The sequence below is a fragment of the Antechinus flavipes genome, chromosome 4 (assembly GCF_016432865.1).
Source record: "Antechinus flavipes isolate AdamAnt ecotype Samford, QLD, Australia chromosome 4, AdamAnt_v2, whole genome shotgun sequence".
NCBI classification, from domain to species: Eukaryota; Metazoa; Chordata; class Mammalia; order Dasyuromorphia; family Dasyuridae; genus Antechinus; species Antechinus flavipes.
This window is the reverse complement of record NC_067401.1, coordinates 72,251,222-72,275,252: the sequence shown is the minus strand read 5'-3', so window position 1 is coordinate 72,275,252 and position 24,031 is coordinate 72,251,222. Positions and strand designations below refer to the sequence as shown.

At 35.7% G+C, this 24,031-nt stretch overlaps 1 protein-coding gene across 2 annotated transcripts in view; it reads right to left on the bottom strand.

Moving 5' to 3' along the window:
• The window catches only part of ALG14 (ALG14 UDP-N-acetylglucosaminyltransferase subunit), a 120,242-nt gene that overhangs the window by 60,794 nt on the left and 35,417 nt on the right, over positions 1-24,031 (bottom strand). The window contains exon 3 of one of the 2 annotated variants that reach the window (XM_051993299.1): positions 7,432-7,554. The exons of the other annotated variant lie outside the window; for it this stretch is intronic. Coding sequence (XP_051849259.1) covers positions 7,432-7,554 — 123 coding nt within the window. The remainder of the gene's footprint in view (positions 1-7,431; positions 7,555-24,031) is intronic. 2 annotated transcript variants of the gene reach the window in all.

The following is a 24,031-nucleotide window of genomic DNA, read 5'->3' as shown; positions in this document are numbered from 1 at the left end:
GATGGCCATGTGAAAGGTACAGATATGTCAAACTCTCCTTTGATTTCTATCAATGATCTAAACAGAATACAGACGAGAATTCCAACGAAAAACTTCAGTTAAGCTCCTATATCCAGTCCAGGATTGAACAAAAAGATAACCAGAAGTTACAGAGAGTGGAAGAAAACTCACGCCAAAAAAGTCAGCATCAAAACAAGAAAAATGGATACAAAGCCCAAAGCATGGAAGCTGTCCAGGAACTCTCAAGGAAAGCAGTAGATTATGGCAGCACCTTGACCAGACATCATAGCAATGACCAAGAATATCATTTCATTTGTGATCCACAAAGAAGGTTTGAACTAAGGAGGTGAAAGTTCTTGAGAAAGCCACTTACAATGGATGCCTCCATTTCCTCAACTCTTTAGTCTGGCTTACAACCTCACCATTTAACTGAAACTACACTGTCCAAAATTTCTAATGATCTTATTTGCTAAATCTAATGGTTTTTTCTCAAGCATTATCCTTCTTGAATGCTATTAAAAGCTGCAATTGTCCATTACCCTGTTTTCCTGGAAATTCTGTCTTCTCTAAGTTTTTGTGACACTTCTTTCTCTTTTGATTCTTCTTCCTGAACTACTGCTTCTCAGTCTTTTGCTTAAAGGATCTTTACTCAGGGCATACCACTACCTATCATCCTCCAAGGCCCTATCCTAGGTCCTCTTCTCCCATTATACATTCTCTTGGAGATCTCATTGATGATTCTTCTTCCTGAACTACTGCTTCTCAGTCTTTTGCTTAAAGGATCTTTACTCAGGGCATACCACTACCTATCATCCTCCAAGGCCCTATCCTAGGTCCTCTTCTCCCATTATACATTCTCTTGGAGATCTCATTGACACCCATGGATTCAAGGATCATCTCTTTACAAATGATTCTCAGATTTGTTTACACACTCCCTACCATTCCCTGACCTTCAGTCTATCTGGATGTCCTGTAGACATCTTAAACTCAACAGGTCCAAAATTGACCAAATTGACTAGCTGACAAAAAAAAATGGTATAAAACTGGAAAGCAGCCTGGCAGAAACTACCTCATTCCATGTACCACAACAAATTCTTGGTGCTTTTTTGATATGATTATTGATACCTTGGCTTTCCTTGTTTTTAGAATTACCTGTTTATAGCCTCTGAACATTTATCTAGATAAGAATTCTTGTTTTTCTATTTGGGTAAGTTCCCTTGGATCGTGGATAGCAGAGACAGAGAGGGACAGATAAAGACACACACAGAGGGTGGCATATATATGTGTATGTGTGTGTATACACATTTCACAGCTGTGAAAAAGTATCTCTCTTTTTAAAAACTCATTTGTTTATGATGTGGAGCAGTACATAAACTAGGCAGAAGATGCTGGAGTGAAGATTAATTAGTATGGGATTACAATAGTCCATGGGGGAAGCAGGGAGAATGTGGCTAGGAAAATGGAAATGTAAAGGGAAGAGACTTCACTTCTTTCACTGCCCTAGGAAAATTCAGGCTCAAGTAAGGGTGGTGCAACACTGATGAAGAGAGTCATCAAAGAAGGAATCAGGAGCAACAAATTTCACCCAAGAATTCTCATGCAAACAAGAAGCCTGAAGCTCCTACCTAAAAGGAATCAATCTCTTAGTTAAAAGGTGGCTGTTGTTTGTCCTTTGTCTCAAAGAGGACCATGACATCAGGGAAATGACGCCATGACATGCAAGTGAATTGGGCTTAAGTGAAGGAGGGCTGGGCAAGGTCACTGATCTCACTTTCCCCTCCAGAGCCAGCTGGATCCAGGGGTCAGATATAGTTAGAGAACTGTCTACCCTGGGCCCTCTACTGGCTACGAGAGGCCAGCACAGTATCCTTTGCATTACCAAAGAAAAACATGAATTAAGCTTTCTGTAATCTTAACAAAAAAATAACAATAATAAGTTGCTACATTATAATTTACAAAGTACTTTCCTAAGAAGCTCATTTCAGCCATATAACAACTGATCTAAGCAGAGGGTATGTTATTTTTCTTTTACAGATGATCTGATAATAAAACCGGACTATTTGGCAACTTACCTACTTTTAACTAGGGTTTTCAGGCTTTGTAAACAGATGAGTTGATATTTTCCATTATTCCTATTTGGGTGCTTTCTTTAATGTTACAAGAAAGTCATGATTTCAACATATTTTCTTCACTAATACAGATCATGACCCCTCTATTCCTTTATATACAGTTTCATGACTTATTGAATGTAGAACCAATTATGTGATTGAAGAATCACATAAATGAAAAAACTTCATTTTTTTCCACTTCCCAAAGCCAAACAAAATGACAATTAAAAAAAAGTCTGTGCATGCTGAGAAACCTTGAGAAAAAAGGCCACAAAACTTTAAAAGAATTTCAGGGAGCTCTTCAGCAGTAGAATAACATATAAAACGGGCCTGTCTAAGAATGTAACAAGGGCCACATGGTATTGAATGACCCGCAAAATGAACTTATAAGAACTTTCTTGATACTTGTTAATGGCAGGCTAAAAATGTCAATTTTTTCCAAATGCAAACAAACTTGAAAGGCAGAGAGAGAGCGTCGAGTTGAACAGAAACTAGGAGACTGAGTTGTATCAAATTTTTCAAAGACTAAATTCTAGTACTTGTTCTCCTGAGCTTTTAAAAAAAACCGGCTTAGTGATCAGGTGATAAGAATATGGAAAGCTATGGCTCACTAATCATACTTTTATTCTAGTAACCATAGAAGCAGTTACTTTATAGGCTAGATAGATTCCATTTTAATCCATACCCCTCTTTCCCTTGATGGATTTTCTACATGCTATGAATTTGTAAACTTAAATCTATAGAGACTGTATTAAAGATTCATTCTGATCACTCATCTTGGAGGTGACTTTGGGTCCAAGACCAACCTAGAGTGATTTGGTGTACAGAATACAGCAAAAGTATTTAGTAAGTACTCTATCTAGCTATGCACTGACCTAGTCATCTCTGTCTATGTCTGTTTCTCTCTGTGTGTGTGTGTGTGTGTCTGTCTCTATCTCTTTCTCTCTCTCTGAATGTTTCTCTTTTTCACCCTTCCTCTTGAATGTACACACACACACACCACACAAACAAACACACGAATGGCTAGTGGGCATTGAACTTTTTAGCCATTAGAACTCTTGAAAATAATCTAAACTATAGAGGGACTATAATCTCTATTAAAATAATGAAGTTACATATCCTTGAAGTAAGTTATAGATACCCTAGCATTCCAGCATTTATACTTCCTTGGAAAATACAGCAATAGGGGCAGCTAGGTGGCATAGAACACCAGACCTGGATCAAGCTGATCTGAATTCAAATGCAGCCTCAAACACTAACTGTCTGACCCTGGGAAACTTAATTAACTTCAATTACCTTCAAAAAAAAAAAAAAAAAAAGAAAGAAAAATATTAGGAATGTGATAAAAGAAAAAGAATTTCAGTTCTTTATTGAAGAAATGATCAATATCAGTAATTGTTTGGGATTTGATTTAGGCATTCAAAAAAGAATTTGTTGTTTTCTACCGCAGAAACACTTTTTAACCTAAATATATATATATATATATATATATATAGATATAGTATGTTATATTTCATTCTAAATTCAATTGATAACTTTAAAGTTTCCCTCCAAAAATCCTACTGGGGTATATTTGGTTATACTCCTACCAAATTTTTAAAAACTAAAAAAAAATTTAAAGACCTTGAAAAAATAAAATATTATTTCACATTGCTTTTTATATATCTTAATATCTAGCTGTTTCTAATAAATTTCACTTATATTGCTTCTGTGAAGATAAAACTACTCCTATGTATTCTTGCTTTGTCACTTATACTGAAAAGAATCTTTATCTTTAGGTAGTAAGCCACTTTCAACCCTAGAGCTGAAAAAGGATCCCAGAGGCCATCTAGTCCAACCCTCTTAATTGACAGATAAAGAAAATAAAGAGTCAAAAAAGTTAAATCAAAGGGATAGTAACTGATAAAATATAGGATTTTGAGCCCAGGTCCTTTGAATTCAAAGTCACTTTCAATGCTGCCTCCCCTATTTTGAAGAGACAATAGGCAGCTCTATTTAATTTGAATGTAGGACGAATCATTATTATTTACATTCTTCTCAATGTTAAAGTCATTCCTTGGAAGAGGAAAAAAGTCTCTAGGTAATAATATCAACATTTTTAGACTGCTAGGATATTACTTTATACACACACACACACACACACACACACGTATATATGTGTATCCATATAAAAATATATGTATGTATGTATGTATATATGTGTATATATATGTATATATATATATATACAAACACAAATACCACAATACATATAAACACACACATATATATATATATATATATATATACATAGGCATATGCATACAGTTTTAATTTTTCCAGTTACATGTAAAACTTTTTTTACATTTGTTTTTAAAACTTGGAGTTCCAGATTCTCTCCCTCTTCCCTCCACTACCAAGAAGGCACATATGAAGTTACACTAAACATTTCATAAAAGTCATGTTATGAAAGAAAACAGATCCCCCTGAAAAAAAATACCTTAAGGAAAATAAAGTTTTAAAAAAGTATACTTCAATCTGTATTCAGACATAATCAGTTCTTTTTCTATGTATGGATAGCATTTTTGATCATAAGTTCTTCAGAATAGTCTTGGATCATTGTATTGCTGAGAATAGCCAAGTTATTCACAGCTGATCATCAGAGTATTACTTATTGCACTGAAAAAGCCTTGCCTACAATGTATCTTCCAAATGCCCAATGTTGATTTCTATACTAAGAAATCTCCCCAATTATTTCACATTTCTATTTTTTTTCATTTTTTTATTATAGCTTTTTATTTACAAAATATATGCATAGGTAATTTTTCAACACTGACCCTTGCAAAAAATTCTATTGCAACTTTTCCCCTCCTTCCTCCCACCTCTCCTCTAGATTGCAGGTAGTCCAATACATGTTAAATATGTTAAAGTATATCACATTTCTATTTTCAAAAAATATATAAAGACTTGCAGCTATTTGGCACTCACAATGGGAGTCTAAGGTCCACATATATATTTTTATATCTATTTTTAAGTGAGAAAAAAAAATTTGAGTGAATTTCCCAGACTTACCAATTCAGGGGCACACAGCTAAAGACAAATATACAAATGGTGCCCTCCTTGTTTGTGAAATCTAAAGCATACTAGATAATTTAGATCATTTTAGACCCCAAAGTCTTTTCTAAAGTAGGATTTACTTTCCAGTCCAAAGAAAAGACATTTTATTCTAAAAAAGTTTCTTATTCTAAAAAGTAGTAAATTAAATCAGTTTAACCACAGGGTCATGAATCATTTTTGTATTTCACTTTAGCTGGGCAGTAATTAAGTGGCTTTGGAAAACCTCAAGTTTCTTCATTTATAAATTAGCCAAGTTAAGAAGAAAGAATTCCCTTTATGACACCCACTTCTTGTCAATGGTAAATGCAATCTTATGGTTTGTTACAGTTATAATGTGCATTTCTAATTACCGTATATACTTGAGTATAAGCTGAGTTTTTCTGCCCAATTTTTGGGCAGAAAATCCCCTCCTCGGCTTATACTCAAGTCACTAGATAAAACATGTGTAAATATCCCTTTGAATGCCCCCCTGCTATGTAGTATACAGCATGAGAGCTGACTGTGATACTACAGGGCCGGCCGTTGCTACAGTGATGTGACTGTTCCTGTTGTATCACAGTCGGTAACCGGACTGTATACTAAAGCTGGCACCCGCTCTCCTCCTCTACAGGCACCGGTGTGCTATCTAAACCTTATATTCGGGCCGGCTTATCCTCGAGTATATACGGTAATAACATTTAATGCAGGTTTAGACAGTCCTTGTTTTATTTCCCTTAATTTTAAAGAAACATCTTAAGGGTTTTAGTTTTCCCTTTTCTCTCTCCAGCTCATACCCCGCTGCCCAAGACTTCCCCAGTCTTGCACCTTTTTACATACCAATTCACAAGTCTAATAAGTTGTATGGAATGTTTCTACTTTAAATTGTCAGTGTTGAGAACTTTATTTCATTTGTTGCCTGTTCTTTTAGAAGAAGTAATGGAATTTCAGATGTCTAAGATTCTGTCTTGGATTCTCAAAGATGTATTTGGGAAGTAGGGGATAAATCCCAAGTTCATCAATAATTTAGAAAATCCAAAACAGACAGCTTAAATTCAAAAGTTTTTCATCTGATACTGAATGCCCCAAAATTAAGAGGCTAAGAGTTCCCAAGAGATCATTCCAAAGAAATAGATTCTATAACAAACAGAATAAAAGAAAGGGAATGTGGGGTGGTGTATGGAGACTAACCTGAGGGTCAGAAAGATCTGGATTTGGGTCCTGCCGCTGGCACATATTGGCTGTATAGTCCTGAGCAAATCACTTAACCCCTCAAGGTTCTATAGAGACATTTGTCTAAGACTAAATTGCAGAGAAAGTACCAGTTACAGAGTTTACTGACTTAACCTTTTTTTTTTTTTTTAAATAATAGCATCAAAATATATGCATATGTTTTCATCATTCACCCCTGCAAAACCTTATGTTCCATATTTTTCTCCCTTCTTTGCCCTGTACAGTCCCCAAGACAACAAAGTAATCCAATATACATTAACCACGTGCAATTCTTCTATACATATTTCTACATTTATTATCCACATTATGATCCACAAATCAGATCAAGAAAGGAAAAAATATGAAAAAAAAAGTTAACTTTTAGTCTTTCTTTTCTGTACTGCCTTCTTTTAGGAAGAAAGAGAAGGTATAAGATTCTATCAGCATACTAAATATTTGATAAATGGAATTTGTCTTCTAAAAGAGACTGTAGTGAAGAGTTACATCTTTTCTGCCCAATAAGCTCCTTCCTGATAGCAGCTCAGGGGCTCACAGATAAATGTATAGAATCCACAAGCTGGCTAACTACATTAAAGAACTACTTTATCGGAAGCCCTGAAAAAAATTGATATGGCAAACGTTAAGTTTATTGATTTCTGATTTGGAGTTAGAAAGGGACAAAGAGATAGCTTTGGCCAAAGTCTCAGACATAATGGGGAGCAGGTCTAGGATCTGGCCCAGCTCCTTTCAAGTATACCTTTTTTTTTTTTTTTTCCTGAGGCAATTGGGGTTAAGTGACTTGCCCAGGGTCATACAGAGAGGAAGTGTTAAGTATTTGAGGCCACATTTGAACTCAGGTCCTCCTGATTTCAGGGCTGGTGCTCTATCCACTGCGCTACCTAGCTGCCCCACATTCAGCCTCTCTTAAATGATATCACCAATTAAAGCAATTTCCCTTACTTCTTTCTGTTATTGGTATGGGACCTAGCAAATATTTCATACTTCATCTTTACTCAGTGACCCACTGAATTGTACCTACCAAGTCTGGCTTGAGTCGAAAAGTCAGGGGAAGGGAGTAACACAGAGCATACAGGGTTGTAAACAGTGCAGAGCTCCAAGACTGCTGGACCTCCCGACTCCTTGGAATGAGATGAGTCGTGTACTAGAAGGAAAGGAAAAACCCAACTCTACTGTTATATTGCCATCACAGTGAAATATTACCACTTCCTAGCATCAGCATGAATCACTCTTTTTGCTTAATCTTCTTTTCTTGTCTAAGCAATTCCAAAACACAAAGCTCATTTTATTCACTTACTTGAGTGGAACATACCTAACTGGCCTATGACTGAAAAGTGTTAGAATTCTAAGTTTCTACATAAAGCAACATTTAAAATTCATAAATAAGCCTGCAAGATTCTTTGGGCTTGAAGAAATCCTATCCCCCCTCCCCCGCCCCCCCCAACAGTATTTTATTTTTCCAAATATATGCAAATATATTTTCCAACATTCACCTTTGCAAAACCTTGTGTTCCAAATTTTCCTCCTTCTCTTCTTCCCTCCTCCTTCCCCAAGAAAGTAAGCAATCCTATATAGGTTAAACAAGCAATTCATTTAAACATATTTCCATATTCATCTTGCTGTGCAAGAAAAATCAGATCAAAAAGGAAAAAAAAATTCACAAGGAAAAAACCCCAAGCAAACAAATAACAACAAAAGTGAAAATACTATGTTTTAATCATAGTTCTTTCTCTGGATATAGATGGCATTTTTCAACCCAAATCTATTAAAATCTCCTTAAATCACCTCCTTTTTGAAAAGATCCACGTCCATTACAGTTGATCATCACATAATCTTGTTGCTATTGAGTACAATGTTCTCTTGGTTCTATTCACTTGATTCAGCCTCAGTTCATGTAAGTCTCTCCAGGCTTTTCCTGAAATCAGCCTGCTCATCAGGAAATGCTAATCTTTAAAGCACAAATAAGAATTCCTCTCCCACCTTCTTCAAATGCCAGTGACTTAACACATTTGACCTTAACACATTTCTACAGTCACAGAATCATAGAATTTCAGAGTTGTCCATCTAGTCCAAAATATTCTTGAAAAATAATCCCCTTTAAAACATACTAGGAGGGCACAGTACATAGAGGGCAGCTGGGCCTGAAATCAGGAAGATTCATTTTCCTGAGTTCACAGCTGGCCTCAGACACTTAATAGCTAGTCAAGTCACTTAATGCTGCTTGCCTCAGTTTCCTCATCGGTAAAATGAACTAGAAAAGAAAACAAAAGCTCCCTCCAGAATCTCTGCCAAGAAAACCCCAAATGGGGCCACAAAGAATTACAACTAAATAACAACAACAAAAATCCTGAACAAATGGTCATTTAGCCTTTGCTTCAAGAGCTCCCATGAAGGAGACTTACTACTTCCTAAAAAAGTTCATGTTACTTTTGGATTGCTCTAAGCATTAGCAAGTTTTTCCTTAAATCACCAATCCTAAATTTGACTTGCTGTAATTTCCACCCTTTGATCCCTAGTTACATCCTCCAAGGATAAGCAGCACAAGTCCATTCCTTCTTCTAAGTGAAACTTGTCAAATAACTAAGGTAGCTATAAATGTCACCTGTGAGTCTTCTCTTTATATGTCACCCCCAGTAGGAAATGAACTCCTTCAGAACTGGGACTGTCTTACTTTTGTATATATATCCTTAGCTAAATCAGCACAAATTATGATGGCTATACCAATAATATAAAATTATAAATATTTAGTAACAGTAAACTTTTAAAATGTATTTTATTATATATTAAGAACAGAATGTTTGATATCTTGATTAATTCAGCAAGGTTATATGTAGTGATATTTAAAACCAATTATTTAAATTTCTTACTTTTGTCTATTTGAAATTAACATTAAAATTTAGCTACTTTATAAATATAAACTTACTTTTTTATGAGTAGAAAAATTCTTTTTTACTTTGAAAATCATTTGACATGTTCAGTGGTTGATTGACAGATTAAGCAAATATATTAAACTTAATATTATTAAAAATCACAAATAAATCATAGCACAGAACTTTGCACAGAGTAAGTAGTAATAATCTGTAGTTTAAGTGATACAGCAGGTAGAGAACTGGGCCTGGAATTGGGAGTTCAAATTTGTCCTCAGACAATGCATATCCTTGGGTAAATCATTTCAATTCTGTTTCAGTTTCCTCATCTGCAAAATGGGGACAACAAATAATATTTCTCTTTCAGGGTTATTGTGAGGATCATATAAGATAATATTTGTAAAGCACTTAGCACAGGTATCTGACACATATAAATGGTAATTATTACTATTATTATTGGATCCTTCCTTCATTCTCATCTCCGGTCTATGTATTCCCAATTATGGCATTCCATGATGGAATAAGGGAATAAGAGAAAAGATATGAGGCTCAATCTCCTCCAATAGGGAAGCTTCCTGATTAGTAGTGGGCTTTTAGCACTCTGCTCTATTGTTACATGTTAAGTTATAACTACCTTTTCTACCAAGATTCAAAAATAGAGAACAGGCATAAAGAATTATAAAAACAAGTTCATCTTATACTCTTAAAAAAAGCATGTAATATGCCTCTAAAAATACACCCAAATGAGTATTTCTTCACACATATGTATTGCTACATATTTAATGTAGTATAGAAGAGGTGGTTTGTACAATCAGAAAGGAGAAATTTCATTTCTTTTCCTTTTATAAGCCTATAGAAATTAAGAGAATAAGGTTTAATATTACTTTCTGGCACTAAAGTACATTTCTTTCCACCTTCCTTTGAAGGACTCAAGGCATTGAATTACTGTACCTGAAGTGACCATTCAACTCGTACGTAATCAATAGATGAATAAGCATTCAGGAAGCCCCCCACTATATCCCAAGCACTATGCTAAGTGCTTTTTACCAATATTATCTCATTTGATCCTCACACAATTCTGTGAGGTAGGTACTATTGTTATCCTCATTTTATAGTTGAGAAGACTGAGGCAAACAAGTTAAAGGACTTGTAGGAAGGCTGAATTTGAACTCAAGTCCTCCTGACTCCAAGCTCAATGTCTTCTCTACTATGCCATCAGCTAGCTCTGAAAACCAACTATTTTTCAAACCATGAGCTGCAAAAATAAGATAGGCAAAATACTTTTAAAGGAATTTTATCTGCATTTATGCAAAGAGATAATTTGCTGGAAATATGATAAATAGAATACTATTGTTATCAAAAATAAAACTCCAGGTTAATGAGGATTCATATTATCACTACTACAATAACTACTCTGAGATTAGTGTTTATGATTTTTCCCTAATGAACTTTTAACAACTGTGATTATTTTTATGCTCATGATATTCTATTTGCCTCCTAAATTTTATCTCCATTTGGCTAATAATGTTTTGTCTATTAGCTCTTTTCAGCAATTCAGTGATCCGGGACATTTCCAATAGACTTGGGGTGGAAAATGCCATCTGTATCTAGAGAAAGAACTATGGAGACCAAATGTGGATCAAATTATAGTATTTTCACTTTTTTTGGTAGTTTGTTTTCTTTTTCTCTCATGGTTTTTTCCTTTTTTGGTCTGATTTTTTTTTTTACACAACATGACAAATATGAAAATATATTTAGATGGATTGTAGACATTTAGCCTATATCAGATTGTCTTGGGGAAGGATGAGAAGGAAGGGAAGGAGAAAAAAATTGGAATTCAAAACCTTACAAAAATGAATGTTGTAAAACTAAATACTATCGAATGAAAAAAAAACATTTCTACCAAAAAGAATATTTTGTCTAAATGTTTAAAAGCTATGAGCTCGTGAGCAGCAAATGAGAAAAATGAGCAAATGAACAGTTCATTAGTGGCCTATAGCAGTAGTTCTTAAAATGTAATCCAGAGAATCATGGGGGGGGGGGGGGGGAGTGTCTCTGAAACCCTTTTGGAGGGTCTAAAAATTCAAAATTAATTTTATTTCTAATATAGTAAATATTTATAAATATAATCCCACATGCACAAAAACTCTTTGGACATATCTCAATAATGTATAATAGTATTAAAATAGTGAGAACAAGTTTGAAAACCAGTGGCTTAGGGAAGGCCTTCTAAGACGGACAATCTAGGTTTCCTTTCCCATCTCAGCTACTAAAATATAAACTCCCTAGACTAATAGGGTCTGTTTAGTGAGGACTGATATGAACAAGGATCCTAGTCTTGGCTTTGACAGGCTCCTTCCTTCAGAACTCAATCATGTGAAAAGCAAGAATACTTTGTGAGGCAAAGGGCAATCATCTGGAGGACAAAGGAAAATGGCTGGAACCCATCCTGTAGAGAAGCAAAGGGGCTGTACGAACTTAAGATTTAAAAAGTTTTTCTAGGGTCAAATCAGTATAAAAGCTGTTCTGAAACTCCACTAAAGCCTCCTTGATATAAAACTCAAAGTAACTGTGGTGGATAAGTTTTCTTGTTTATCAGGATGGTAGCCGGGCTCTGCTGGTCTCCTAACAATATTTACTTAGTTATACTGCTTGAAATTCTACAGAGTTTTATTTGAAATATTTTAAAATTCAAATGAGGAATTCCAAGCTAGTCATAATTTCCCATTAATTAGTTTAACTAAATTTGTTTCTTTCTACTACCTGAGATCCACTTATCTGAAGAAAGGACAGAAGGAGGAGAGATGATTTGCAACATGTATTATGGAGGCAAGAAAGGACTGGGGAACAAGTTGTTGGTATGATGGCAAAAAGACAACGAGGGCACATGCTAATTACTGGACAAAGGAGAGGGCATTTGAGGAAAGAAGGGGAGCAAAAAGGCATCATAAATTTCTGCTGCTTCTTAATTTTTCCTTTTTACAGATGCCTGATAGGAAAACTTGACTCCAAAACTGGAGAGACCTCAGGGAAACACAAGGGTATTGTGGCTCTTCTCTTTGGGAAATGGAATCCAGAATCCAGTTTGCCTATCCCATCCATCATTCTATGGACTCCTACCATGAGATGGAAAGAACATTTAGATATCCTGGGTTCAAATAACCACTCCATCATCTTTACCGCTTATCTGAGATTCCATTTCCATTTCCTTAGCTATAAAAGGATGTGCCTGCACTAGATAATATTTAAAATTCCAACCAATTCTAGAATACTATGATTAATTAAAATACAGTATTTTTAAAAAATGAAACTGAGTGGAGTATAAAGGAAAAAAAAGCCCTACTGTTTTATTTATTCAAGGAATTTGTCATCTAAGTATACAAATACATGACCTTGAATATATCTGAAAACATATTCTTTTAGCCTTGGGCAGTTATAACAGGTAGGAATAGAAAAGGAGAATGAAGGAATCTAAGACTGAAGAAAGAGGAGAGGTAAGGAGACAGTTGCTCTGTTTAAGACCAAGTCCTCCTTTTTCCTCTTATTCCATGATCGCAAACTCCCCATGATAGCACTGGGATGAGTGCTCCTTCCATTGCATGATGCACAAGAAAACAAGGAAAATCAGAGCCCCTCAGTGATGAAATGCACAGATCATGTGCATGCAATGCAGTCAGCTCTAGTTCACCCAGGACTTCAGCGGGTATGGATAACTCAAAAGGGTTGACTAGGAAGACCTTCACTACCTGTGATGGTTTGCAATTTAATACGTGGGTAATAGTACTGGATACCCTCCTGATATTCTTCCCAATTCTAGATTCCTCAGGAAGTGGCAAGCAGACAGCTTCTTCCTCCTCCACCCTCTCCCCCAACTCCCCCCAACCCCCGTCTTTTTTTTTTTTTTTTTAACCACTCCCAGCCAAGCCCCTTCCAGAACTGAGCAAACCAAATTCTACAGGGAGTTTACTGGGTGTGGATTGAGTAAATGCCTAAACCTTTTTTGTTGTTGTTTGAAACCTCCATCCTAAAAAGCTGTTCTCCCAATGTGCCCTCCTCTTGCCAACAACCAGTGGGCAATATTCCTCTAGGAAAGGACTTATAATGAAGGTTTATCTCCCTGTAAGGAAGTGTTCTATATCTATTCAGTATAATACGTGTATGCATATTTATATGTGCATACATATATACACACATTCATATCTGGGTATAACATATATGTTTAGAATGACACGACTTGTATTATTATATTCTCATATGTAACTCCCTCAATGAGAGTAGAAGCATCATAATTTTGCTTAATAACGTCCTCGGAATCTAGCATAGTAACTTGCAACACTCCCACAATAAACATGTGTTAATCAGCTAATTAAACAGATATAATTGGCTAATTTTATATATATATATATTATATATACATATATATATATAATATATATATATATATACACACACAGAGAGGGGGGGTATGCTAGATGGTATCAGTAGGAAGATTTTCAACTGGAATTAAGTATGGGTAAGAATAGTAAAAATTTAATGGGGAACAGAACGTGTCTATAGAATGTGAAGATTTTTTTTTAAATAACTTTTTATTGATAGAACCCATGTGAAGATTTCTTGAACCTTAATGGAATGTTAAATAAAACACTAATTAATAAACCAGCTAGCTGGTGCAGTGAAAAATGTGCTGGGCTTGGAATTCTTCCTGAGTTCAAATCTGACTTCAGATACTCACTAGCTAAATTTCACCCTGTTTGCCTCAGTTTCCTCATCTGTAAAATGAGGTGAAGAAAGAAATAGCAAAGCACTCCAGTATTTTGCAATGAAAACCCCAAATGGGATCCATGAAGAGTCTGACCATGACTGAAACAACTAACCACACTATATGAACACTAATAATTTAAAGAGTATGCTTCAAAATGACAATACTGCTAAAAACCACAGAATTCTCTGGAAGTAAATTCATGACATAAATTAAATAGTATATCCTAGTAATTTATGTGGAAATTATTTTTACCAAGGAATCCTGATGGCATAAACCACAAAAGAACAATTCGTTGGTCTATGAAATCATTCTTTGATCTTACCAATTCCTGCAATTCACTGCAATTAATTTATTCTTTTTATGAAGGCAACATTATTATAGAACTCTGAAAACACTAAGAAATCTTTACTTGATGTAACAACCAAACGAAATGATTAAATAAACTTTATATAGTCAAGTGGTTTTTGTTATCTTTTGCAACTGTTTTTAAAATGGCATCATATGTAATAGATATTCCAAAACAAACTATGTCAGACTGTCTATGATTAAAAGTGATTATCTGAATGATTCATTATTACATCTCATGAGTGGTATGTTGCAATAGCTGACTTTTATATGGTACTTTAAATATATTATCTCATTTGATTTTCATAAGAACCTTCTAGGGTAGGTATACAAGTATTATTAGCTTCATTTTACAGATGACAAAACTGAGACTCAGGTTATTAACAACAATTTTATTAACAATAAGTCATGATAAAGATGTTGAAAGATAGATAAGAAAGCTATGCATTTTACATTTGGGAGATGACATGCAGTAATGCATAAAAGTGGGAAAGACATACCCAATAGGAATGGCTGATAGTCCAGTTTGGCTGGAATGTGAATGATGGAAAATAAGATGAAATGAAACTGAAAATATAGAATAGAGCCAAATTGTGGAAGATCTTAAATGACACAATAAGGAGATCATATTTTATGCTATAGCCCAAAGTTTCTTAAACTGTGGGTCAAGACCCCATACAGGGTCATGTAGCTGAATGTGGGAGTTGCAAAAAATTTGACAACAATAAAAGGTTATCAAATATTCTATGAAGTTTGAATTTTTTGTTAAAAAAAAAAGCACATCCATCTAATTAATAGGCAAATCTGCTTTAATCTTTAACAAATGGTAAAATTACATATACACCAAAGAATTGTTTTTAAAGTTTTTATGATCCATTATTAGCATATGTACAATTTGTATATTAATTTTATAAACCTATATATCTGATGTTGCATAAAAATTTCTTGGGCAAAAAGGGGTCTTTAGAGAAAAAAGTTTAAATAGCCCTACTATAGCCAGTAGAAGACACTGAGGAATTTTTAGCAGACGAGTAAAATAATTAGACTTGTCCATAAGCAGAATTATTTTGATGGTTACTTGGAGAATGGATCTGAGGGGATCTGAATGGATCTGGAAGCAGACCAACCAATATAATTACTACAAGTTTTAGGTGAGGACCTATATCATAGTGGTATCAGATGGATAGAGAGAGGGACAGAGTTGAGAGAGATTGCTGCACAGGATCCAGCAGTTTATTAGATGAGAAATGAAAGATCAAGGAGAAGCCAAAGATAATTCCAAGATTTCAAGCCTGGATGACTGGGAAGAAGATGATGTCATCATCTTAGACATGCTGGGTTTGACTACATGCCAGGTATCCAGTAGAAATGTAAAACAGGCAACTGAAGATACAATAATGAAACCCAGGGAGATGATAAAGCATGTCTATGTGTATATATGTGTGTGAGCACATACATATACACACATTTCTAGCATGCATATGTGTACATATACAAATACAAACATATAATAGACATACACAAATATACAACACTTCTATCTTCATCACACACTATACACACACACACACACACACACACACACACACACACACACACACACAAAGCCTCTTTGGAAATCTGCACAGAATTGAAACTGAATTCACCCCTAAAAGAGGGCATAATAGTGTCAGGGACACTAGAGTAGGGAAGAAACAAGACTGAACCAAGAAGAACAGCATCATTAAGGTCAAGATGAAAAGGCAGGACTCAGGAGAGGAGGGTGATCAGTGGTGTCAAAAGCTATAGAGATGGAGGGTATGTTATCTTGTATATATGGTATGTCCCTTGCATATAGTACATCTTTAATAAGTGTTTGAAAGATTGATCAATTCATGACATTGAATGTACCCTGAGAAAAACCTTTGAATTAGTCATTAAAAAGCTATTTGGGAAAGCAGTTTCAGTAGATTGGTGAGGTCAGAAGCCAGATGACTAGAGATTGAGAAGTGAAGCATTTTTTTTTTTTTCTTTGTACATTTTTCCTTTTTTTTTTTTTTTTAAATTTTTTATTTAATAATTACATTATATTGACACTCATTTCTGTTCCGATTTTTTTTTTCCCCTCCCTCCCTCCACCCCCTCCCCTAGATGGCAAGCAGTCCTTTATATGTTGGATATGTTGCAGTATATCCTAGATACAATATATGTTTGCAGAACCGAACAGTTCTCTTGTTGCGTAGGGAGAATTGGATTCAGAAGGTATAAATAATCCGGGAAGAAAAACAAAAATGCAGATAGTTCACATTCGTTTCCCAGTGTTCTTTCTTTGGGTGTAGCTGCTTTTGTCCGTCATTTATCAATTGAAACTCAGGTCTCTTTGTCAAAGAAATCCACTTCCATCAAAATATGTCCTCATACAATATCGTTGTCGAAGTGTATAATGATCTCCTGGTTCTGCTCATTTCACTTAGCATCAGTTCATGTAGGTCTCTCCAAGCCTCTCTGTATTCATCCTGCTGGTCATTTCTTACAGAACAATAATATTCCATAACATTCATATACCACAATTTACCCAGCCATTCTCCAATTGATGGGCATCCATTCATTTTCCAGTTTCTAGCCACTACAAACAGGGCTGCTACAAACATTTTGGCACATACAGGTCCCTTTCCCTTCTTTAGTATTTCTTTGGGATATAAGCCCAATAGAAACACTGCTGGATCAAAGGATATGCACATTTTGATAATTTTTTGGGCATAATTCCAGATTGCTCTCCAGAATGGTTGGATTCGTTCACAACTCCACCAACAATGCATTAGTGTCCCAGTTTTCCCGCATCCCCTCCAACATTCATCATTATTTTTTCCTGTCATCTTAGCCAATCTGACAGGTGTGTAGTGGTATCTCAGAGTTGTCTTAATTTGCATTTCTCTGATCAATAATGATTTGGAACACTCTTTCATATGAGTGGTAATAGTTTCAATCTCATCCTCTGAAAATTGTCTGTTCATATCCTTTGACCATTTATCAATTGGAGAATGGCTTGATTTCTTATAAATTTGAGTCAGTTCTCTATATATTTTGGAAATGAGGCCTTTATCAGAACCTTTAACTGTGAAAATGTTTTCCCAGTTTGTTGCTTCCCTTCTAATCTTGTTTGCATTAGTTTTATTTGTACAAAGGCTTTTTAATTTGATGTAATCGAAATTTTCTATTCTGTGATCAGTAATGGTCTCTAGTTCATCTTTGGTCACAAATTTCTTTCTCCTCCACAAGTCTGAGAGATAAACTATTCTATGTTCCTCTAGTTTATTTATAATCTCGTTCTTTATGCCTAGGTCATAGACCCATTTTGATCTTATCTTGGTATATGGTGTTAAGTGTGGGTCCATGCCTAATTTCCGCCATACTAATTTCCAATTATCCCAGCAGTTTTTATCAAATAATGAATTCTTTTCCCAGAAGTTAGGGGCTTTGGGTTTGTCAAACACTAGATTGCTATAATTGACTATTCTGTCTTGTGAGCCTAGCCTTTTCCACTGATCCACTAATCTATTTCTTAGCCAATACCAAATGGTTTTGGTGACTGCTGCTTTATAATATAATTTTAGATCAGGTACAGCTAGGCCACCTTCATTTGATTTTTTTTTCATTAATTCCCTTGAGATTCTCGACTTTTTATTGTTCCATATGAATTTTGTTGTTATTTTTTCTAGATCAATAAAATATTTTCTTGGAAGTCTGATTGGTATAGCACTAAATAAATAGATTAGTTTAGGGAGTATTGTCATCTTTATTATGTTCGCTCGGCCGATCCAAGAGCACTTAATATTTTTCCAATTATTTAAGTCTGACTTTATTTGTGTGGAGACTTTTTTATAATTTTGCTCATATAATTCCTGACTTTCCTTTGGTAGATAGATTCCCAAATATTTTATGGTATCAACAGTTATTCTGAATGGAATTTCTCTTTGTATCTCTTGCTGTTGGGTTTTGTTGGTGATGTATAAAAATGCTGAGGATTTATGGGGATTTATTTTGTAGCCAGCTACTTTGCTAAAATTATGAATTATTTCCAATAGCTTTTTGGTAGAATCTCTGGGGTTCTCTAGGTATACCATCATATCATCTGCAAAGAGTGATAGTTTGGTTTCCTCATTGCCTACTCTAATTCCTTTTATATCTTTCTCGACTCTTATTGCCGAGGCTAGTGTTTCTAATACGATATTAAATAATAATGGTGATAGTGGGCAACCTTGCTTCACTCCAGATCTTACTGGGAAAGGTTCCAGTTTTTCCCCATTGCATATGATGCTTACTGATGGTTTTAAATATATGCTCCTGACTATTTTAAGGAAAAGTCCATTTATTCCTATGCTCTCAAGTGTTTTTATTAGGAATGGATGTTGGATTTTATCAAATGCTTTTTCTGCATCTATTGAGATGATCATGTGGTTTTTGTTTGTTTGGTTATTGATATAGTCAATTATGCTAATAGTTTTCCTAATATTGAACCAGCCCTGCATTCCTGGTATAAATCCTACTTGGTCATAGTGTATTATCCTGGTGACAATTTTCTGTAATCTTTTTGCTAATATTTTATTTAAGATTTTAGCATCAATATTCATTAGGGAGATTGGTCTATAATTTTCTTTCTCTGTTTTCAGCCTACCTGGTTTAGGTATCAGTACCATATCTGTGTCATAAAAGGAGTTTGGTAGGACTCCTTCAATCCCTATTTTTTCAAATAGTTTATATAACATTGGAGTTAATTGTTCTTTAAATGTTTGGTAGAATTCACATGTAAATCCATCTGGTCCTGGGGATTTTTTCTTAGGGAGTTGATTGATAGTTTGTTCTATTTCTTTTTCTGAGATGGGACTGTTTAGGATATTTACTTCTTCCTCTGTTAGTTTGGGCAAGCTGTATTTTTGGAGGTATTTTTCTATTTCATTTAAGTTGTCGAATTTATTGGCATAAAGTTGGGCAAAGTAACTCCTAATTATTGCTCTAATTTCCTCTTCGTTAGTGGTGAGTTCTCCCTTTTCATTTTTAAGACTAACAATTTGATTTTCCTCTTTCCTTTTTTTAATCAGATTTACTAAGGGTTTGTCTATTTTGTTGGTTTTTTCATAGAACCAACTCTTAGTTTTATTAATCAATTCAATAGTTTTTTTACTTTCAATTTTATTGATCTCACCTTTTACTTTTAGAATTTCAAGTTTAGTGTTTGACTGGGGGTTTTTAATTTGTTCCTTTTCTAGCATTTTTAATTGCAAACCCAATTCATTGACCTTCTCTTTCTCTATTTTATACAAATAGGCCTCTAGAGATATGAAATTTCCCCTTATTACCGCTTTGGCTGCATCCCATACATTTTGGTATGATGTCTCATTATTATCGTTTTCTTGGGTGAAGTTATTAATTATGTCTATGATTTGCTGTTTTACCCAATCATTCTTTAGTATGAGATTATTTAGTTTCCAATTATTTTTTGGTCTACTTCCCCCTGCTTTTTTGTTGAATGTAATTTTCATTGCATCGTGGTCTGAAAAGGATGCATTTACTATTTCTGCCTTACTACATTTGAGTTTGAGGTTTTTATGTCCTAATATATGGTCAATTTTTGTATAGGTTCCGTGAACTGCTGAAAAGAAAGTGTATTCCTTTCTGTCTCCATTACATTTTCTCCAGAGATCTATCATATCTAGCTTTTCTAGTATTCTGTTTACCTCTTTGACTTCTTTCTTATTTATTTTCTGGTTTGATTTATCTAATTCTGAGAGTGCAAGGTTAAGATCTCCCACTATTATAGTTTTACTGTCTATTTCTTCTTGCAGCTCTCTTAGTTTCTCTTTTAAGAATTTAGATGCTACCCCACTTGGTGCATATATGTTTAATATAGATAGTGCTTCATTATCCATGCTACCCTTTAGCAAGATATAGTGTCCTTCCTTATGTCTTTTAATTAGGTCAATTTTTGCTTTAGCTTGATCTGAGATCAGGATGGCTACCCCTGCTTTTTTGACTTCACCTGAAGCATAGTAGATTTTGCTCCAACCTTTTACCTTTAACCTGCATGTATCTCCCCGCTTCAGGTGTGTTTCCTGTAAACAACATATTGTAGGATTCTGGCTTTTAATCCATTCTGCTAACCGCTTCCTCTTTATGGGGGAGTTTACCCCGTTCACGTTTATGGTTAGAATGACCAATTCTGTATTACTTGCCATCTTGTTAACCCCGGTTTATGCTTTCCTCCCTTCTTTCCCCTTTCCCCCCCTTCCAAGTATTAAGCTTGTGAGCACCCCTTGCTTCTCACAGCCCTCCCTTTTTAGTGTCCCTCCCCCCGCCTTAGAGTTCCTCCCCCTATCTTACCCCTTTCTCTCCCAGTTCCCGTATTCCCTTCCGCTTAGCTTATTCCTTCCCTTTCCATTTTTCCCTTCTCACTTTTCAATGAGATGGGAGAAGTTTCACCATAGATTGAATATGTCTTAAGATTTTTCACTTAAAGCCAATTCTGAAGGCAGTAAGATACCCACTATATTCATCCCCCTCCATTCTTTCTCTCAGATATAATAGGTTTCCTATGCCTCTTCATGAGATGTACTACCCCCACTTTACCCTTTTTCTGGTACAATGTCCTTTCCACATCAATTTCTAGAACAAGGTATACATGTATTCTTTATACATCTATATAGTCGAAATATAGTTCCCAAGATTAATCTTTACCTTTTTAGATTTCTCTTGAGTTCTATATTTGTAGATCAAACTTTTTGTTAAGTTCTGGTTTTTTCATCAGAAATAGATGAAATTCACTTACTTCGTTGAATGTCCATCTTCTTCCCTGGAAAAAGATGCTCATTCTCGCTGGGTAAGTTATTTTTGGTTACATACCAAGTTCCTTAGCCTTTCGGAATATCATATTCCAGGCCCTTCGATCTTTTAATGTGGATGCTGCCAGATCCTGGGTGATCCTTATTGTGGCTCCTTGATACTTGAATTGGGTTTTTCTAGCCGCTTGCAATATTTTTTCTTTCATCTGAGGGTTCTGGCATTTGGCCACTATATTCCTTGGTGTTTTGATTTTAGGATCCCTTTCAGTGGGTGATCGATGAATCCTTTCAATGTTTATTTTTTCCTCTGTTCCTATGACTTCTGGGCAGTTCTCTTTGATAATTTCCTGGAAGACAGTGTCCAGGCTCTTTTTTTCATCATGTTTTTCTGGGAGTCCAATGATTCTCAGATTGTCTCTCCTGGATCTGTTTTCCAGGTCTGTTGTCTTCCCCAGAAGGTATTTCACATTTTTCTCCATTGTTTGATTTTTTTGGATTTGCTTGACTGATTCTTCTTGTCTCCTCGAGTCATTCAATTCCACTTGTTCAATTCTGATTTTCAGTGAAGTATTCTCTTCACTCACTTTTTTAAAATCTTTCTCTAATTGTCCAATTGAGTTCTTTTGTTCTGTGGAATTTTTTTCCATTTCGCCAATTTTGTTTTTTAGAGAGCTGTTTTCTGTTTCCAGTTCACTAATCCTATTTTTCAAGGATTTTACTTCTTTATCCACTCTCTCTTTAACTTTCTCCAGGCTCTTTTGCCAAGCCTCCCTCTCCTTTTCCCAAGCCTCACTCTGCTTTCCCCATTTTTCTTCTAGCTCCCTTGTGAGAGCCTTTTTAATCACTTCTATGAGGTTCATCTGTGCTGAGGAACAGACGATCTCCTCCTTTGGGGAATCACCTGGGGACTGCCTGTTTTTAGTCTCCTCAGGATTTAGAGTCTGCTCTCTATCTGTGTAGAAGCTGTCAAGGGTTAAAGTCCTCTTCAGCTTCTTGCTCATTCTGTCTATTAATCAGAGACAAACTACCAAAGAAAAACAGAAAAAACTGGAGTCTTTCTTTGGGGGGGGGGCTGGGTGTGTTATCGAGCTTCCTCTACAGACTGCAGGGGGCAGCAGTGAGACACTAGCAGGACTGTGCTGCGCCTGCGCTCTGAGATCCCAAAGCGTGCTGAGTCACTGAGGGGGGGGAAGGGGGGGGCGGCCAGGTCCTGAGAGACTCCAGCTGTTTGCGGTTGTGTTCTTCAGCCCCGGTGTTTTTAGCTTCTCTGCTGGGCTGTTGACTTGCTGCAGGTTCCAAACCTGTAGCGAAGCTCTCCCCGCAGAGACGGCTACGATCACTCCCCACCCCCTCTCAGCTCTGCTCCCGTGCTCTCACTGCCGCAGCCCGCCGCCTGCGCCTGATCTAAAACCGCCCCAGCCCTCCAGTAAAGACAGACCTTTCTTGGCGGATCTCAAGGATGGCTTCTCTTGGTAACTATCTGTGGGTTTTTTTCAGTCAAGCATTGATTCAGAGGCTTGTAATGAAGTGGATAGTGAGAGAAAGCATGGAGCTTATGCAGCTGTGAGCCTCCTCTCCGCCATCTTAACCGGAAGTCGAAGTGAAGCATTTTTAAGCAACATCAAGAGAAAAATAAAATTATAGGCCTATTACATACACGAGGGAGTCCTGAGTGCAGTTCTGTATGGCACACATTCTAGGATGGATAGTTATAAAATGGAGAACATTGAGGAGGTGATAATCAGAATGGAGATGGAACTTCACAATATCAGAATGAGAAATAATGGGTGGAAGGTGCAGACAGATTTTGGTAAGACGTAGGGGAACAAATTTCTTTACGGGGAAAACCATTCAAAAGTACCACTGGCTGCCCATGGAGGTAATGGGTTCTTTCTTTCTCATTGGAGGTCTTTAAGATAAAACTGGAGGATCCATGTTGGGTCTGCTAGAGTGGGCATTCTCAGGCAGGTGTGTGTTGAACTGGATGGAATCTGGAGCTTGCTTTGGACTCTGAGATTCTATTATTCTGTGAAGGAGCAATCAGAAAATGGAGGCAGGAAAGGTACAAGTTTAGCAATGAAAGGAAACAGATTTGTAGCTTGAGGAAAGGACAAGGTCAAAGCAATTTTAAAAAATGTTTTTTAAGAATAGGTAAGATGAAGTTTCTCTCTTTGTCTTAGCTACACAAATAAGTTTACTAAGCAAATGAAGAAAGTGGGGGGAAAAAAAATCTCTGGTTAGAAAATGCCATGCACATCCAGAGAAAGATGGAGACCAAATGTAGATCATTTTTTGTAGAGTCACTTTTTGTTGTTGTTTGCTTGTTTTTTTCTTTCTCGTAGTTTTTTTCCCTTTTGATCTGATTTATCTTGTACAACATGACAAATATGGAAATATGTTTAAAAGAATTGTATATATTAACCTATATCAAATTGCTTGCTGAGGGAGGGAGAAAAATTTGGAACACAGTTTTATAAAAATGAATGTTGAAAATTATCTTCACATGTATTTAGAAAAATAAAATACTATTTTAAAAAATCTTAGGAGATATATTTAAGCTATTTAAGAGAACAGTTTTGGAAAAGCAACATATACCAAAGAAAATCAAAATTCCAGAACCTTGATAACAAGAGGTGATTCAGCTTCTTTGAAGACCATCAGCACTGTTTTTCTTCCATTATACTTTTGAATAGCTTTAACTGCTGGCCAAGTGTTTTTCTTATTTGGAATCTATACCAAACCTCCATTTAATTTCTGCCTGTTGCTTCTGGTATTGTCTTACTGGGTTAAGTACAACAAACCCATTTCTTCTCACACAATAACCCTTCACAT